General features: G+C 34.9%; 3 protein-coding genes across 5 annotated transcripts; all 3 read left to right on the top strand.

The window, feature by feature from the left end:
- Positions 1 to 339: 339 nt before the first annotated feature.
- Positions 340 to 5,741, top strand: LOC107424151 (jasmonoyl--L-amino acid synthetase JAR4). Of its 3 annotated transcripts, none has more exons than XM_025076896.3 (5): positions 340 to 728; positions 2,081 to 2,388; positions 2,513 to 2,614; positions 2,856 to 3,679; positions 5,119 to 5,741. In XM_025076896.3, the coding sequence occupies exons 2-5, from the start codon at positions 2,096 to 2,098 to the stop codon at positions 5,658 to 5,660; spliced, it is 1,761 nt and encodes a 586-aa protein (XP_024932664.2). In that variant the 5' UTR covers positions 340 to 728; positions 2,081 to 2,095; the 3' UTR covers positions 5,661 to 5,741. The 3 variants fall into 3 exon arrangements, with proteins under 3 accessions (XP_024932664.2, XP_015889377.2, XP_015889376.2); XM_016033891.4 differs by having other exon boundaries at positions 341 to 728; positions 2,085 to 2,388; XM_016033890.4 differs by lacking the exon at positions 340 to 728 and adding an exon at positions 826 to 1,097 and having other exon boundaries at positions 2,085 to 2,388.
- Positions 5,742 to 7,842: 2,101 nt separating this feature from the next.
- LOC112492650 (uncharacterized) lies at positions 7,843 to 8,525 on the top strand. The gene has a single exon (XM_025076897.3). It carries the CDS (start codon positions 7,973 to 7,975, stop codon positions 8,378 to 8,380), a length of 408 nt encoding a protein of 135 aa, XP_024932665.3. The 5' UTR covers positions 7,843 to 7,972; the 3' UTR covers positions 8,381 to 8,525.
- Positions 8,526 to 12,477: 3,952 nt separating this feature from the next.
- LOC107424159 (protein ENHANCED DISEASE RESISTANCE 4) lies at positions 12,478 to 17,588 on the top strand. The gene is made up of 5 exons (XM_016033901.4): positions 12,478 to 13,065; positions 13,598 to 15,911; positions 16,190 to 16,250; positions 16,350 to 16,573; positions 17,064 to 17,588. Exons 1-5 carry the CDS (start codon positions 12,951 to 12,953, stop codon positions 17,116 to 17,118), a joined length of 2,769 nt encoding a protein of 922 aa, XP_015889387.3. The 5' UTR covers positions 12,478 to 12,950; the 3' UTR covers positions 17,119 to 17,588.
- Positions 17,589 to 19,529: the final 1,941 nt, after the last annotated feature.

Genomic DNA, 19,529 nt, shown 5'->3' with positions numbered 1-19,529 from the left:
GGTCCGGTGCTCAACTGGAGATCCTTTTCTCTGAGCTTGCCTTTCCACGAGGCAGCGATAAATCCAGAAATGGCAATGACTATAAAATAAAATTGGCCTACATTGTTATTAAGTCCTTCATGTAATTCTAGCAAAATTCAAAGTCCATAACAGTCAATTCATACCCAATACCTCGACATCACCGACCTCCAGCGTAGTTCTAGCCAATTCCATGGGCATAACGGTCATTGCAGAAAAAACAAAACAGAAAAGGAAAATAAAATTTTAAAAAAAGAGAAAATAGATGGACGGCAGAGGAAATGGCTCTATGTATATATATATATAATCGGAGGGCATTCGGGAATCTACGCGAGCCCTTCACCTCCAAAGTATCCTTATTAATCAAATAAAGCCCAAACACTTGGCAAACTACAAACTATAAACCCCTCTCCACTCACCATCCCAAAAAAAAAAAAAAAAACTGTATTTCTTCTCTCACTCTGTGTGTGTGTGTGTGTGAGCTTTGCGGAAAGAGAGAAGCTATTGCATAGGAGTTGGTGAATTCGTAACGTTTTTCTCCGGTGTTTACGTGTGGCGTTGTCCTAGTCATCTTTCTTCCTCTTAGTCATTGTTGTTTTGTTTCTCTCTCTCTCTCTCTCTCTCTCTCTCTATTTGTGTTTTTGTTCTGTTTTGAGAGTTGAGACTCAGAGTTTTTCCGTTTCAAGCTCTGAGCTTTATTTCGAATACAGGTATTGTCCTTGCTCGCTGCTTTCTGTTAATTCGTTTGTGACTGTGAATTCCTTTTTTTTTTTTTTTTTTAAATTTTTACTTTTTTAAAAAAATGATGGAGAGGATAGGGAAAATGACTTTGAGATGTCAGTTTGACGCTGAAAGGCGGCTGAAAGTTTCCATGGAATTTTCTTCTCTCTTATCTGAGAGTTTTCGCGTTAGCCAAGCAGAGCCAAGACTTTGCTGATTTTGTTTTCTTTCTACGTTTTTAAGCTCTCAAATTCAGCTTTTCCGTTCACTCGGTCTCTGTGTGTGTGCTTTTTTATTATTTATTATTTATTTTCTCTATAAAATTTCCTTGGAAAGGCGTTTCTGTTTTATGCTTTTAGGTAATGATTTTCGATTGATCCGTGTTTTGGCAACTTTCTAAGTTGGGTTTATCACACGGTTTCCGTTTCTTGTTTTGCTTTTTTTTTTTTTTTTTTCGTTTCAATTAATTTTTCTCATTTGAATTTCAAAACCTTATATTGGCATAAGCTTATGTGCTTCGAACCAAACATTTAATGAATTGCAAAGTTGTTTAATGGCTTTAAACCGAATTTCGAAATTGATTGATGATTCTGCTATCGTTGGCTAATTTCCTGGAATCTGTTTTCCGGAGAAATTCTGGAGAGTTGACTGTGTTGACCGTCGTCAAAAACCCCCAAAAAAAAAAAAAGAAAAAAAAAAAGAAGAAAGCTTCGAAGCTTCGTTATGGTCCTCTCCAGTGTGCTGGAAACTTGGATCGGTCATCGCTATTGCCGAACTTCCTTTTCAACCTCTCTTGAGATTTTGACTTCACCATTTTACATACTTTAGATATCTTCCATGACCTTCTACTTCATTCTTCTTCAACATAAATTTGCTTTTTGTATTTTGTTTTAATTTTGTATTTGAAGGATTGCAATTCCTATTGTTAGTGTTCTTTTCTATTTGTTTGGTTGCCAAGAAAGCCGTGGAAAAAGAAAACACTTATGGAAATTTTATATTCAAATCTTTCAACGTCTCGGTTTCTGTAAAGTGGTTAATAGAACAACCAATGGGCATATCACTTATTGGTTGTGCGCATTAATCAGCAACCCATTGGAGTTTTTTTTTTTTTTTTTTTTTTTTTTTTTGAGTTGTTTAAATGTCGCTCAACTATTTGCCTGAGCACATGTAACTGGGCCATGGATAATTTTCCATATTTCTTTTTGGGTATTCTTTTATGATTATAATTGGTTGTCGAGAATATTCCTGGGCTTTATGGCTATCCTTGTGAAGAAGATTTAAATTCATGTATCATCAACATTTTGTGTATTGCACTGAAATATTAATTTTCATTATTCTGGAGTTAGAATCCGAGAGGATGTTGGATAGAATGGAAGAATTCAATGGGGATAAATGGATAGAGGAGTTCGAGGCAATTACAAAGGATGCTGAACGCGTCCAGAGAGAGAGCCTTCGGAAGATTTTGGAGGATAATGGGTCGGCAGAGTATTTGCAGAGTCTAGGCCTCAATGGAAGAACCGACCCAGAGAGTTACAAAGCTTGTGTTCCACTTGTTACTCACAAGGAACTCGAACCTTATATTCAGAGAATTGTAGATGGGGATTCCTCACCCATTCTCACTGGAAAGCCAATCACAACCATCTCATTAAGGTATTTGTGAACCTTTTTTTTTTTTTTTTTTTGGTGTGTGTGTGTGTGTGTGTGTTTTCTACCGAATTTTAAATTTTTATTATGTAGAATTATTGTTTTCTTAAGAGTTTTTATACTATTGCAGTTCTGGTACTACTCAAGGAAAGCCAAAATTTGTACCATTCAATGAAGAATTGATGGAAACTACCGTTCAAATATATAAGACTTCTTTTGCCTTTAGAAACAGGTAAAACTGGCCTTTATGTACACTATTTCACTGAAGCTTTGTTTTATTTATTTTTTATTATTATTATTCATTTATTTTTTTTTTTTTTTACTAATTGCTGAACATGATGGTACTTTGTGATGTCTGTGATTCTTTCTATTTAATTGATCAGAAAATGCTTTTTTAAAAAAAAAAAAAAGTTTTATTGAATCTTGTGATATTTGGAGAATGAAGTAATATTTGTTACACTATCAATTTTCAGAGAATTTCCAGTTGGGAATGGGAAGGCTTTACAATTTATATACAGCAGCAAGCAGTTCAAAACCAAAGGGGGTTTGGCTGCTGGGACTGCCACCACAAATGTATTCCGTAGTTCACAGTATAAAAAAACAATGAAGGCACTTCAAACTCCATGCTGCAGCCCAGACGAAGTGATATTTGGACCAGATTTCCATCAATCGCTGTACTGCCATCTCTTGTGTGGACTAATTTTCCGCGAAGAAATCCAGTTGATATCATCCACGTTTGCACATAGCTTGCTCCATGCCTTCAGAACATTTGAGCAAGTGTGGGAAGAACTATGTGCCGACATTCGAACCGGGGTGCTAAGCAACCGAATCACCGTCCCTTCCATCCGAACAGCCATGTCGAAATTGCTAAAACCAAACCCTGAACAGGCTGATTTGATCTATGAAAAATGTTCAGGATTGAGTAACTGGTGTGGATTAATACCGGAAATTTTCCCTAATGTGAAGTACATTTACGGAATAATGACGGGTTCAATGGAGCCTTATTTGAAAAAATTGAGGCAGTATGCAGGGGAGGTACCACTGATGAGTGCTGATTATGGGTCATCCGAAGGGTGGATTGGAGCAAATATAAACCCAAAGTTGCCTCCTGAGCTGGCTACTTATGTTGTGCTCCCAAACATTGGATATTTTGAGTTCCTCCCTCTGTCTGAGAACACTGGGGACCAAGACCAAGATAAGACTGAACCCACTTTCCTTTGTGTGGATTCCAAGCCTGTGGGTCTCACTGAAGTCAAGATCGGTGAAGAGTATGAGATCATTGTCACTAATTTTGCAGGTACTTTATTTCTTAATTTCATGTTTAAGTTTTCGGAATACATATAATATAATATTGCTTTGGCTTGATTTGTCTGGATAGTGTGCAGATTCATTGCATCAACACCCATTCATCCATTGCATCCCAATATCTTTTTATTAGAATCTGCTATTTCTTGGTGGTATGCATTTGATGCTTGTTATTGATCAAAGCCACTTTTAAATGTGGACTAGTAAAAAAATTTTAAATGTATTTAACATATTCCTTGTAAAGAGGCAAACTGGGCTTTAATGGCCACCATCTGATTCCAATAATCGGGGGACAAGATCTTGTTTACCGGATTACTAGTGCAGTATGCTAATGTCCACAGCTGTTTGAGTTGTTTATTTACAATTATTGGTTATCGAAAATAGATGCTTAATTTACTGGTTCGTTGACATGACTGAACCAGCTGGCTAAGACGCATGCATCCCAGGATTTGTTTGGATAACAGAATAATCATGTATAACAGTTGAAAAGGCATTTAAATAATTAGCTTATCAGTAAGATTCTTGTACCATTGCTTTGTGGGAGTAGATGGGAATTTTAGTGTCCGCCATGTATTGAACACCATTACCAAACACGAAAGGCCATGTGAATATATTTTTAATTATTTATTATTATTATTATAATCAATTTTTACATTAAAAGCTTCCCTACTGTACTTTTCTTTGGATACTGGACCATCCTGGACAGTTTTTTTTTTTTTTTTTTTTTTTGTCAGTATGCATTGGTAGTTGAATTTTCTATATATCAACTTGTGGTTTTTTTTTTTTTTTTTAGTTGCATTATTCTCATTTATTTAATACCTATTTGTATTCAAAGTTATCTCATCCCTATCTTGTTTGTGTAGTACTTATCTGGAAATTTTTTTCAATTTTGCTTTTTTTTTTTTTTTTTTTTTTTTTTTGGGATGAAATGGAATTTTTGCATTAAGCAAACAAAAAGCCTCCTAAAAGAAAATTACACAACAGAAACAGCAGACAGCTGGTTCAGCAAAAGTTGATCAAGCAAGCGGGGGTGGAAATCCCATCCATACAGTCATTAAAAACAAAAGACAAGCAGAGGGGAAATTCCAAGTTTGAAACAGGCAGTTAGGAAATAAACCAATGCATCTGTACACTATTGTAGCAGGGCTTTTTGGTCATCTCATCTTCCATGTGCAATTCTCTGTCGCTATCTTTCTTTGTCCATCAGTCCATATGATAAACAACTGTTGACATAAGAAAAGATTGATGTTTAGTTTAAGTAAATCTGGTAGTGGAAGAAAAGGCATAGGAACATATTTTATTGGTGTTTTCAGCTTTATCAATGTAGCCATTGGGCATCATAGGGTGGGACCACTTAAAATTGCCTTTTAGAAGATCTTTAATTTAAGCTTAATTAATTTTGTTCATAATTAATTTGTAATTAACTTGCAGGTCTGTACCGGTATAGGCTAGGAGATGTAGTGACGATAGTGGGCTTCCACAACTCAACCCCGGAGCTCAAATTCGTCTACAGGAGAAATCTTCTACTTACTATCAACATCGACAAGAACACCGAGAAAGATTTACAACTGTCTGTGGAAGAAGCAGCGAAGGTGTTAGCTGGAGAAAAACTAGAAGTTGTTGATTTTACAAGTCTTGTGGATGTTTCTACTGAGCCAGGCCATTATGTTATATTTTGGGAACTAAATGGGGAAGGCAGTGAAGAGGTTCTACGTGAATGCTGCAACCGATTGGACCAATCGTTCGTTGATGCAGGCTATGTTAGTTCTCGCAAGGTCAATACCATTGGTGCACTCGAGCTCCGAATTGTTCGGAGAGGAACTTTCCAGAAGATTCTAGATCATTTTCTAGCTTTAGGAGCTGCTGTTAGCCAGTTTAAGACACCTAGATATGTAGGACCAACAAACGGTATGGTTTTGCAAATCCTGTGCAGCAATGTTGTTAAGAGCTATTTTAGTACTGCCTTTAAGTGAAAGCTATATATGTTAAGAAAAATATATATGTAATTTTCCATCTTAATCCAATCTATCTGAAGCATTGTTTTTAGGCAATAAGCTTGCTGCCAATCTACCATGTGCATTTTGAAGTTTTAGTTGTATTTTGTGAGCCATGGGAGTTAAATTAATTTGTCAAATGTCTAGGTATTTTAGGGCACAGGTTAGACATTCTGGTCTAGGTGTCTTTGAAGTGTGGATGTCCCACTGGCCGATATATATTAGTTGCGTCCAGTCTATGATCTTGAGAAGAACAGGGTTTGACAATCAAGTACTCACCCACATGTAATGTTGGAGGAATTTAAAGTCTTAAGCAATTGAAGCATGATAATGATATACACTGCGTCCTACTTGAGCCAGGTGTTAAACGCCTTTTTTGTCTAATGGATTTGGTTATGTAGGACCACATGGAAGGCGATCAACCTTCTAAGAGAAAAGACAAAAATTGGGCCTAATAAAATAGGTGTATGACAATGATCCTTCCATTTATATATATATATATATATATATATATATATAGTGTTGTCTTTTATAATTTAAAATAAAAAGAGTAATTACAATAACTTAGAAATTAATATCAATTTAGGTGAAAATAAATTTTAAGGCATCAATTTTATAAATTCGGTAACCAAAAATAATATTGACTCGTGATGTTGTTGATCAATTTTGGCTAAAATCAAATTTAATATTAGATTATCAACAAAAAAACAAAATAGTCTAATATTAGATTCCCAGCATTCTATCAATCTTATGAGTTTATTTATTGATTAATTGGTTACTTTGGTGAGAATTTTTTTTAAAAAAAATTAAAGCAGTAAAGCAAATATGAGTTGCATTCAAGGTTAATTTAGTGGGGCTATCAGTATGTTTCTAGAATTGCGAGCCTGCCATGCATTCGATCTTTCTTGCCACCGGAAATAGCTGAACCATGAACCAGACCTATCGTGGCACTTTTTTTCCGTATAGAAGATACAGCCTTTTGAAATCGACTTCTACAAAGTGCAAAACACTCCCTTACAAGTGTATATTAGAAAATTGAATTTTATAAGCTCTATTTGAGAGAAAGCTGGTCTAGTAGTTTCTAAGAAAGTGGATTATGATTCATGATGAACAGATCTTATGCAATTATATGGAAAAAAAGAAAAAAGAAAAAAAAGCAAAAAAAAAAAAGATCAGCATGGATCACAATTTTAATGATAAGATTAGTCTTAGCTACCTTAATTGGATATGTTTTCTTTTTAATGAATTAATTGAAAATTTTCCTATTTATAACAAAATCCAAAAAAAATTTCAACTAGCTCCCTACGCGTGCCTGATAAGACTTCCTAGCTAATTATTATTATTATTATTTTCTTTTCGCGTCAACAGGATATACCTTTTATAACTAGCTATCACTATCATTTTATCTATTTATTTATTGATAAATTAAATTGAAGATAATTTAACATCCAATTTTGAATTCAGAATTTAAAGATTTTTATCAATTATCATTATTGTTTAGGCCGTTCAAAAATACAATTATCCTTTTATTTAATTATGTTGAAATTGCACGCTAAAATACCGAAATTTGGACATACAATTTCCACCGGAAAAACCAAATTTGGACCTACTTGAAATCTGCAAGGAAAGATACAACTAATCATAATTTATCATAGTAGAAACTATTTAATTGGAATTCTAATTATGCCCAGGAAATTATTTACATTATATATATCATTAACACATATAAAAAGGGTGACAAAATATTTCACAGAAGAGTGGCAGAATTTGGAAATGTGTAGATTTTTCTTTTATCATTCTTTCATTGGTTATTTAACGTTCGAAGTAGTTGATAACATTCTTAAAATGCAGATTATGGTTTAGGTGGTGAATTAAATGACTTCAAAGCTAATAAGATATATTAATACGAATATAGCTCATAGGATTTGAAACCCAGTATTCAAACCAGCGGATCTGTCGTTTTCGTTATCCAACTCTGGACAAATAATACACATTTTTTTAATAAGATAGACATCTGTCGTGTCAAAAGGACATTTGGTAGCACATTAGATGCGTAATCAGTTTCTCCCCTGCAGGGGCATTAAGGGGAATTCACTGTTCTAAAGGACAAAATTAAATTATGCAGAGAGCAATTATATTAAACCGCAGCTTAAATTAAAAAGTGAATAATAACTTGGGTACAAATCTCTGCTAGTTGGCCACAAAACACAGAAGAAGACAATGCATGCTTGTCAGCCTGCCTTGGAAAACGCTCTTTTAAACCAATCTAAAAGTTGAAGACCTTGCAGAAGATGAAACAGACAACATTGGAAGGCAAAAATGGAGATCACAAAGAAGAAAATGAAGCTTTGGCCAAATGGGATTGTGGAAGCCCCTTATATGACTCCTATGAATTGGTTTCACTTAACCATCTTATCGAACGGCATCTAATGGCAATTCCGTCCCTTGGTGGATCAAGGCGGTTCATCTCCCAATTCTCTCATCCATCATGCGGTGTGATCATCAACCCCTCAACAACTGTGGATTTGGGATCCACAAAGGTGGCAAAATGGTCTTCCATGGTGGCTTGTTTGAGTGAATTTGTGGGGAGGAAAGTGTGGAAGAAAAGGTTGTTTGGTGAACGGAAGGACAAGGTCAAGAAGTTGAAACTTATTAGGCCTCTTGGCTCTTGTAGTAGCATTGGTTTTGGGAGGAAATAGGAATTAATACAGGTAATTCCGATTACCATGTAGAAATTGTTATTTATGTATGAGATTGTACACATTTTATTTCCTTTATATATATGATCTTTAGCCTGTATCGATTTCCATTTATAAACCAAATACTGTCTTAAATGCTCCTTTTTTGAAAAAAAAAAAAAAAAAAGTGTTTTCTTATAGCAATCTATTAGTCTTAAATCTTAATTTAAGGATTCAATTTTACAAGTGAAATAACATATATATTTGTACATTTTATATTTCTCTTTGTTTTTATTTTCTTAAGTAAAAAGCCCTTCATCCCTGGTACAGCCAGTAAAAAAGCCTCAAAAAAGTGATGGAACTAGCTTAGGTATATTCTAAAGCGTTAACAATCTTTGAATCTGAATCTTAAACGAAAGACAGATTGACCAGTCTATTAATAAATCTATATAAAGTTAATTACTAATAACTCAATTTATTACTTAATAAAGGTACTATAGATCTTATGTTTTGATTAATTACCAATAAAGAAAATAGATTTTATGTTTTGGTCCTCGCAAGTAACCCTGTTCAACAACGAGAATGAACTTGAGTATATATGCATTAGATGTTGAACTAGGATGGTCACTAATCTAGAAAAATGGCTTGCGTTTATTGTTAAGCATCAAACGCAATGTTATATTTCTATTTTTTTAATTATTTATTTTGAAGCCTATGTTTTGTCCGTTGGCAAGGGTCTAATAATGGAATTAGTGGGCCGAGTCTCCATCATTGGATTAAAAATATTTTGGAATTGAAACTATTTAATTGTCCATAAATGTCAACGAAATTTTAATAAAATAAAATTTATATTAGAATTTTGGTGGGTTGTTAATCTAAATGATAGTTTCTCGAGTAATACAAAACTGAGAAATTATTAATTTATTTTAGAGACTAATTATAAATTATTTTCGAAAATAAATAGTCAAATAACAACGATGGAAAAATCTCATTAAAAGATAACCATTAAACTCTAATAAACATTCCTTTCACCGTTATACCAGAAAAAAAAAATTAAAAAATCCTTTCACCTAAATTGAATTCTGATAATTTATTCATTACCTCGATTTACTTTTTTTAGACCTAATTATCTCACTTCACTTATATAGAAATAAATAAACGAAAGGAATTTTATTATTTATCCAAATTTCCTTGGGGGCAACAGGAAATTTTTTGTCTTTTTAGTTTTTTTTTTTTTCTTAAAAAAAAAAAAAATTAATAATTTCTTAAGTAGACTAGAAGGCTACCCGTATGACCCAGTTTTGATCCATCTTTACTTGGGCTAAGGTTAATAGCTCACTTAAAGTTGGAATAGCAGGTGTGAGGCCCACAGTACAAATGGATCGAATAGTGGATCAGTGCCTGTTGTGCAGTGCAGTGCAGTGCAAATATTCCATTTGCTATGTAATTGTTGTTGTTTAGTGACCATTTGTGGATATCCGGGAAACTGCCGTTGTCTGGCTTTTGATAACAAATCAATCCCATCATCTGATCTCTTTTTAGCAACTAGGATTCCGTGTCTCCCATCATCATCATATTCACAGAGCAGAGATGTTGACCCGCACCTACCTTGCGGTCAATCTTAAGCTTCATCTACTGCAATGAACTGCACTCGCCAATCAGCTATGTATATTTATTCGACCACAGTGTAATGTAATTGGGCTCTGTCCATCTTCTTCTTATTCTGTTTAGGCCCAAAAATTTCTCCTAATCATGGGCTTTCGGCTGTGATTACACGACGTGTAATTTACCTTGTCCTTTTTGAACCATAATTAAAAGTATCATAATTCTGTTCCGTACACTGCCAAATTTAATAGGACTAGTTATAAATTATATGCACCGTCCGCAGAAACATTCAACCTGTGGAGCTTATCAAAACCGTCCACTGGTTGACTCCGATGGACTGATCAGGACTCGAATCCACCATGTTAGCAAAATTACAACGAACTTAGAATATTGAACTTTTTTTTTTTTTTTTTTTTGGTGAATAACATAGAATTTTTTTTTACTGTTACGATCATATGCATACCATACCACTATATATAACATTGACTTTTACTGGATAAGTCTTGGTCCACTTCAGCGCGTGTAATTTACAAGTAAGCAAGGGGTTTCATACACCAGATGAAGCAAACTCTAAACAAATCGTTGGAAATATTGCTTGGAGTTGATATTCTTGATTTATTTATTGATCCACTAGACCATTAATCCTATTGACTTGCACTAACCATAATTTATTGTTAGAGGGTCAAATTTAATAAAAGGTTATGTTAACTTAGCGATATATTGTTTAGTCCAATATGATAACTGGAAATACAAGAGTTTATTCTTGCATTTCCATTATTTTATAAGTTTGTTTAACATATAAAAACTAGCAAGTAGTTGTATTAACAATTCATTAACCTATATTTTTAAACATAGAAAACAATGCTTGATGCTGCAACATTACCAGTTAAAATGTGTTTGCACAGATCAAAGTCAAACTCACCCGTTTATTGCTGTATGCACAGGTGCCAATAGTTCTCCACAATCGATACATTGATTAGTCTAATAGATTTCTTGTTAGTTAATGGTTACTTTTCCATCTTCCAAAATCATTGTTTATCAGCAAACAAAGAGTGAAACGCAATATAGAGCTTGTGATTGGAAGACAAAAGCATTCAAACAATTGAAAAGACCAACTCGATTAGGATGCTTCCGAAGATTAATTTCCAAGCCACTTCTTGTTTTTTGAGACCTTGATACAACAAAGTACAAAAAACCCTGTTAGTCTTTAAATAATTGAACAAAATTAAAATATACTGAATGAGCACTATGAAGCATCTTTAACGGCCAAAAACCCAAAGAAAAAAAGAAAAAGAAAGGAAAAGTTATAGAAAAAAATAGAAAAAAGTTAGATTTGAAGAAGAAACAAGACCCCCTTTTTGCATGTGAAGTCGATGTACTTGTTTGGGCACTAGAAACCCAACCAGGCACCCCCTTTTGGCCTTGTGATGAGTGTTAAATAAAAATATCAGATCCCCAACTTCCCAATTTATGTGCCATTTATGCAAAATTAGTTATAAGCCATAAAATCCTCGTAAATTTGTATAATGATCGTTCAGCTACATGGCTTTCTGATACGTGCAAGCAAGCACTTGCACTTCCAACTTCCAACTTCCAATGATCCACACCCCTCCTTCCTCTCTGGTGTGTTAATAAAAACTTCCAGCTGGGAAATATTTATTCTCAATAAAAACCTAAAGTTTTAATTTAATTTCTTTTATTTATTTATTTGGTTTTAGAAAAATGGAAAAATGTGGATAACAAAATTGTGAAAAAAAAGTCAAAAAGATGGCATTGAATGAGATGCAAATGGTGAGAGAGTTTGATGGGACAAGGAAAAAGAAGAGCAATAAGAGAAGTAGGGACCACCATAGAATTAGGTGGGGGTGTAGGGCAGGGGAGCAGAGAATCATATAGAGACTAGTCAGAAGAAGCCTTAGATTTGTCAGTCTCTAAGATTTTACACTGCCTTCCTCTTCTTTTCTTTCATTTCTCTTCTTTTCACATCCTCCAAATCCTTGCTTTTATTATTATCGTTTTTTTTTTTTGGCCCTTTCTTCTTACTCACCCGTCACATACGAGAAAACTCAATGGGTAAAATAAAAATAAAAATAAAAATTATTAACAAGGAAAGTGAAACAACGAATAAAGTTAAAGAAAACATGGGAAAAGAAAAAGGTTCGATTGCGAATCACTAATGCCACTCTATATTTGTCTAGGCTTTTTGCTTCTTCCACTCTCGTGGAAAGGAGTAAAGTTTGCGTGGAAATAGTAGTAAATGGAGTACACATAGCCTTGTCTCCCTTGTCCTTGCAATGTGTTATTTCTTCAACCCCCACAATCACAGCGATTCCCACAAACTTCGTACACCAGACAGACAACATAAATAAAACGACAACGTTTGAGCTGGCAATTTTTTGTTACTTTAAGAAATCCGGCAATATGATTTTTTTTTTTTTTTTCCCTAAAACATTGGAAAACGATCCTTGAAGGCGTGAGCACTCTATAATAATAAGAATAATTATTAATAATTAAATAAAATAAAAGTCATAAAAAAAGGGGCATAAACCGTAAAAATCACATTTCTCAGAAAACACAAAAACTATGCCCGAATAGAATTTTCAGACTTATACTTCCAGAAGTTCTAGGTTCTCCCTCCATAGTTCCCCGACAACATTGTCACCACCTATAAAAGCTTGCAAATTTTCCTTTCAACCACCTGTTTGTTTCCTGAGAAAACTCAGCACAAACAAGATAACCAACAGCCTAAACAATCCAACCCAACCGAATAAGAAGTAGATTTCCTATCTTCCATTCTTCCTCCAAGTCTTTAAACTCGAGCTTAAGAACGATATTCTCATTCATTTTAGCTCGTTACCTCATTTTCTTTTCGTTTCTGCGTTCAGACGTTGACTGACCCAATAGTTATTTTTTACTTTTAGTCACGTCGCGTTGTGCTTGTTGTTTTTCTTTTTGGTTTTCTTGAGGTCTTTTGGCATTTTTACAAATGGAGGAATCGGCTAAAGTACGGCTGGTTCGATGCCCAAAGTGTGAGAATCTGCTTCCGGAGCTAGCTGATTACTCTGTCTATCAATGTGGTGGTTGTGGTGCTGTTCTTCGAGGTATGCTTTCCTTCGATTTTTCTTGTTCTACCCACTAATTTTCTATCAGTTTTTTCTGTTCAGTGAAAATGCGAAACAAAAGAAAAGAGGAAAAACCATATTTTTAATTTCGTAATTAATCTCTGTTCTGTTCCAAAGCCAATATGTCAATTTATTTTTTTTTCTTGGTATTCAACAACTGCATTACGATTTCTTTGAACTCAATCTAACATCAATTTTGAATTTTTTTTTTTTTGCCCTTTTCCCTGTTTACTGTATAAATCTATGTTTGATTTGTGAAGCTGGACTTTGTGTTCGTATTCGTATAGAACCCAAGAAGACCAACAACTTTCGTAACGCCTAGTGCTTTCTGTTAGTGGATTTGAGGTTTTTTAAACCAGAAGTAAATATATATATAACTCGAGGTTCAAGATTACTACCTCTTTTGTCTCTACTACCCAAGGAACGTTATTTTACTTTCTTAATTTGAAACAAAAACACCATTTCTTCTCAAATTTTGTTTATGAAATTATTGTCTTATACAAATTGACAGCCAAAAGTAAACGCCGAGAAGGGGATACTTTGTCAGAGAAGTCAGAAGAAGAAAGGGTTGGAGTTGTTTCAGTCAAATCGGATAATTCTTTGGAAAAAAGAGCAGTGGAATTGTGTGATGCTTCTGATTCAGATGTTAAGTCTAGTGGTGGTTCTTTAAGGTGTGATCAAAGTGACTTCGATATAGAGAAGGAAGATGTTAAAAACACTGAGAAATATAGGAACCAATCAAAGGTTACAGCGGAGAAATGGATTGTTGAGAATGGTCTTGACATGAATTTAAATAGAGATTGTGAGTTGGGAAATGCAATGGCAGGAAGAGAACATGGGCATTTTAGTACCCAAGTTGGTCCAACAAATGCAAACCAAAGATCAGCAAGAATGTCAGATTGGAGAATTGGGGATGGAGGTGAAATGGAGGAGCCTTGGAGAAACCCAAAAACTGATGTTGAAGGTGTGAGGTTTTCAACTTCCAATTATGCGGATGAGGGCTCATCTAATTACCAATTAGGTTCTTCTTATGGTTTTGGAGAACCAGTGAAGAAACATAACGACCCAGATGGACCTAATAGAGCTCAGTACCTTGAACATGACCGAGCTGAGCTTCTGAAGAAGCTGGATGAGCTGAGGGACCAACTTAGCCGTTCTTGTGATTTGGTTGACAAGACAAAAGAAAAAGTTCCTCTGGATGCAAGGGTAATTCCTCCAGATCCTTATGGTGGTTCAGACTCTTGGTTTCCAGATGCTCCACCAGGGGCTAATAGGGCTTCCATGCAGTTCTTTAGACCTGATAAACATGTTGGACCCTCTCAGTTCAATCATTACACTGAGCCTTATCCTTATACCAATGGGCATGAAATTCCTGCTCGGAGCTTTTATCCTTCAATGCATAATCCACATCGTATTCCTGGATATGGAGATCCTTTCGGATCCCAAATGCTCAATGGAGGTCCACAACACTTTCCTAAGCAATACCAGCAACCTTCCCATCCATACTTCTCCACACGGTATGTGGATACTAATCCTGATCCTTTTGAACCATTGACACAAAATGCAATGTTTCACCAGCCTACATGTTCTTGTTACCATTGCTACGAGAAACATAGGAGGGTTTCAGCACCAGTTCCATCCACTGCTTTTTGTAATAATCGCTTCCCTGATGTTTCAAGCAATCCCATGCCATATCACCATGAAAAGCCTGGAGCATTTGGTCCATTCGATCCTACCAAATCTAGGACCGCTGTGCATTCAAATCTACATGTTTTACAACCCCATACAAGAAGGCCAAGTGACATTAACTCTGATTTGGGCCATGTTCGTTCACGTCCTCGAAGGATCATGTTGGCAAGTGGTGGCCGCCGTTGCCGGCCCATTTTTGGTGGTGCTCCATTTCTGACATGTAGCAATTGCTCTGAGGTTCTGCAACTGCCCAGAAGAGTTTTGCATATGGTGAAGAATCAACAGAAAATGCAGTGTGGAACCTGTTCTACTGTAATTGATTTTGCTGTTGTGGACAAGAAAATTGTTCTTTCTGGAAACCCAGAAAGATATAAAATTCCCACAGTGGTTAATAATAGCTTTAATGAGGTGATCAAAGATGGTACTTCGAATTCCCACAACCATGTGAACCGGACTTATGCTAATTTCTCTTCCGATGATTATGATAATTCTGGTTATGATTTTCAGTCAATAGATAGAGAACCTGTTTCACTATCTATAGGCTCTGGCTTGAATTCAAACAAGCCTCAAGAGATGCAAAGTTTTCATTCATCATCTCCATGCATGTCAGATGATGAAAATAGCCCAGAAGTTCCAAGTGCTCAAAGGGAGGTTACCAGCTCAATGCAACGGTCAATCAAAGCCGCTTTATCCCCGCCACCTCCTGGTTCACCTCTTCAAGAGCATTTTGACTACTCATCTAATAATTATGCAGGAAACCGATTTGGGAAGGGAAACCGCAGTAGTCGCTCAGACCAAGAGAAGGTGAAATCAAATAAAGCTACCTCTCGACAGAATTCTTTGAAGGAGGCATCACTGGCAACTGAGATGGAGGTTTCATTCAATGAGTACTCTAATACTGGGATTTCCCAGGATTCTGGGGATGCAAGCAGAGATGATTACCAGCCGAAAAGCAATAAAGGTGGTGAATCCTTCCTCACGAATATCATTAAGAAGAGTTTTAGGGACTTTTCCAGATCTAATCAAACAGATGATCGTGGCAAAAGTAACATTTCAATAAATGGGCATCTCATACCAGAAAGAGTGATAAAGAAGGCTGAAAAACTGGCTGGACCAATCCATCCTGGACAATATTGGTAAGTTGTTGGTATGAATGAGGTGTCCTTAGCTTGAGTACATTTATGTTGAATAAAACTGATTGATTCTGATTATCCTGATTTGGTACGTTTGCTTAATCAATCATTTCATAGGCATTAGCATTACTAAGTTCATAGGAAACGTAGATGTTCATCATCAGACAATCTTTCTTGTGGACTTTTCTTTTTATTTTATTTTATTTTGGTGCATTATATTATAAATTTATTAAACATCTACTGTATTGATTGTTTTTCCTTTCTTCAATTCTTTAAACTAGGTATGATTTCCGAGCTGGATTCTGGGGTGTTATGGATGGGCCTTGTCTTGGAATAATACCTGTAAGAAAAAATTGATTCTTACACAATAAGTGCACCAGCCATTATTTATAGGTTTTATTTCCTGGTTGTATTGATGGAATATTGCCATTACTCATGCAGCCATTTATTGAAGAATTTAATTATCCCATGCCCGAGAGCTGCTCTGCTGGAAACACTGGGGTCTTTGTGAATGGAAGAGAGCTTCACCAAAAGGATTTGGATTTACTGGCCGGTAGAGGACTTCCAACTGCTAGAGATAGATCTTACATCATTGAGATATCTGGGAAAGTCCTGGATGTGGACACTGGAGAAGAGCTAGACGGCCTCGGCAAACTTGCTCCAACGTAAGTACCATCAGCAGTGATGAGTGTTCTTCCTTTTTCCTACTATTAGTTTTTCCAAGACCGCTTTTCATGTTCATGCCATGTGGTTAACTCTAGCCATTGCATATCAATTTCATGCACCGGTTATGCTATCAAACTCCTGATGATACATGTTATATTTTTCTGTCCCGATTAGAAAGAATTAAAAGTAGTGAAATATTAGGTAGATCTAAAGCAAATCTGTATGGGTTAATTTCACTGTTAGCTGAGGGGCATTAGAGATGAACATCTATATAGTAAGCTTCTTTTGGGTTTGGTGGCTATCACATCTAGTAGGATTGCAATGATGACATTGTGCTTTGGGCTATGATGAAATTTTGAATTGTATAACATATTGTTTTTGATGGAAATTGCGTATGATGTCTGTACATTCCTTGAGTTCCCTGCAATATGTACTTGACCAGGTATTACCTTTTGAGAATTTGAACAGAGTTTTATTTTTGGTGAACAGAGTTGAGAAGGCAAAACATGGATTTGGCATGAAACCTCCAAGAGCAGCTGCATAAATCGACTTGGAAATTTTACAATTTCTTCTGACTTTGTGGAAAATCACGAGGCTTCCTTTCTGTCTCCTGGTAAAAACTATGATCCGGACCAAAGTCCTGATATTTTCTGCACTGCAGGACACCATGTATTGTCAGATGGAAAACAAGATATCTAATGGTTACTATGACAGTGTTGTCTGAAAGCTACTCTTCTATCAACAACAACAAATTTAATGCTTCGACTCATCCAAAATTTCCTAAGGTTGTCCGATGCCATGGTTTGTGGTTGCCTTGTTTTGGCCTTTTTTTCTTTTTTTTTTTTTTTTTCCCCCTTCTTTTTTTGAAGATTTCGATCGGACTCCAGTTTTTGCTGTATATGGTTTGATTTGTTACTTTCTTCTACTTTCATTTATCGAAGTAATTCAAGTGTTCAATTCTTACTGTATATGCTTGGAGATTAATATTTAATATTCAAATAATTCTTTCGTTTTTTTTTTTTTTTTTTTCCTTTCCCCTTAAATATGCTCGAGTATTCAGTTAACCATTCTTCGGCGTACGAATTTAATGGAACAGAAAAATGTTCAGACTCAGAAAATTTTTGCATTAAAAATCAACTAAAATTGACAGCGTTTCTAGTAGATGAATGTAATTTCTTCTTGGGTTCATCGAAAGAACACGAGATTGGGCGCGGGCACGATATCCTAAAGAGATTGGGCACGGGCACACATACCAACCATTCCCTGTCGTTGGTACAAACAGACATATTGGACCTATATTATGGGGGGCCCAGAATGTATTGCACTAGGCCCACAATTATATATTTGGGGCTGTCTGTGGGCTCTCTCCCATTCTAGCCTACTGCCCACGGACGGTCTTCTTTATTTTTAGAAAGTCCGACAACTGCTCAGCCTTATTGTTAGGCAGCAGTAGCACCTACCTTTTAGGCTTTTTATGGATTAATTGGCATTTAAATTATAAATTATTCATTTCCCAAAAACAAAAAAAAAAAAAAAAAAAACTTTCAAAAAGTATATCTAATTGCTAATTAAATACATTTGCTTTTCCATATACTAGACAGGTAAGTTTAAATTTTTTTTTTCTTTTCCATTTTTCTATTTTGGCCACTGCTTCTGATGAATTAAATTCTTTGATGTGTGATCTTGAAGAATAAATGGTTGACGTATTAAAAGAGAAGCTGGTGTTTGCATGAAGATTCCTGCTTTCTCTGTTTTTTAATGCTAAAATAAAATATCCATATCAGATTATACATTTAAAGCATTATTCGTGCTTTTGGATTTGGATTTGTAGCTCGATTAATGATTCGATTTGAAAGGTTCCTACTTTCATTTTAGTCATTTGGAACCAAACCAAATTTCAGTCATTAAAAAAAAAAAAAAAAAAACACAAAAAATCTCAACCTATTCTTCAATTCTTTTTTTTTTTTTTTTTCCTTAAATTTATGGTAGGTGACAAGTAGGACTGCAGGTGAAGTAATATTTATTTATGGTCATAATGTTATAATAAAAATAGCAATAAACATGTCTTTTTCATTATAGGGCCGGATAGCTGCCATCTTGTCCTTCCTGGCTTCCACATAACTCCTCCGTCTCTTCTCTCTCTCTCTCTTTCTTACTCTAGTTCAAACAAGTGGACAAAAGTGTTTGACATGGAAAGCTTTTAAAACTATAGCTTTGCTGATTACAGTTACAGTACCTGTACACCTTTGGTCACTTTCCCAAGTAAACTTATATTCTTGTATATATCCCATTTATGAGTTTTGTTCAACTTTAACGTCGAATTTACAAAATAATTAGAAACCTACTCAATTTTCTAACCAATTGATTTGCACATTTCACCTTGATATTCTCGAGTCGCAAGTTCCAACCTCTCTAGAAATGCAGTGAGTCAAACGCTTAAACAATAACAGTATAATATAAATTTAATATGTTTGAAAATGTATTTGCCACTGATCATTTTTAAAATTTATATATAATTTGATAATTTAAAAATTATATTTTTTAACTAAAAAATGATTAAATAATTAAAACTAATCAATAAATAATTATTTATCGCTTATAAAAATTATATTTTTCATTTTTTCTTATTTAAATAAAAATGATTATACTCTTAGGATAACCTTGATTTCTGAACCACCTTAATAAAAAAAAAATTTAAAGTACAACGACTGAAAATAATTTTTTGAAAAATTATTGTCGAGATCCATGCAAACAATGACCACGTAATTTAAAAACCAATACACCTTAATTGTGTTTTGTGTGCATCTAAAAATAATAATTCACCTTCTTTGGCTCCTCGATATATGGTTTATTTCCCTATGCCAATTGAGAATGACCACTGACTGATATCATATATGGTCTTTAAACTATTAAAAGAATTTCTATTCTTCTCACATGGTCATACCTACCATTTGG

Source organism: Ziziphus jujuba, chromosome 7, assembly GCF_031755915.1.
Source record: "Ziziphus jujuba cultivar Dongzao chromosome 7, ASM3175591v1".
NCBI lineage: Eukaryota > Viridiplantae > Streptophyta > Magnoliopsida > Rosales > Rhamnaceae > Ziziphus > Ziziphus jujuba.
This window is presented reverse-complemented; position numbering and strand designations above follow the sequence as displayed.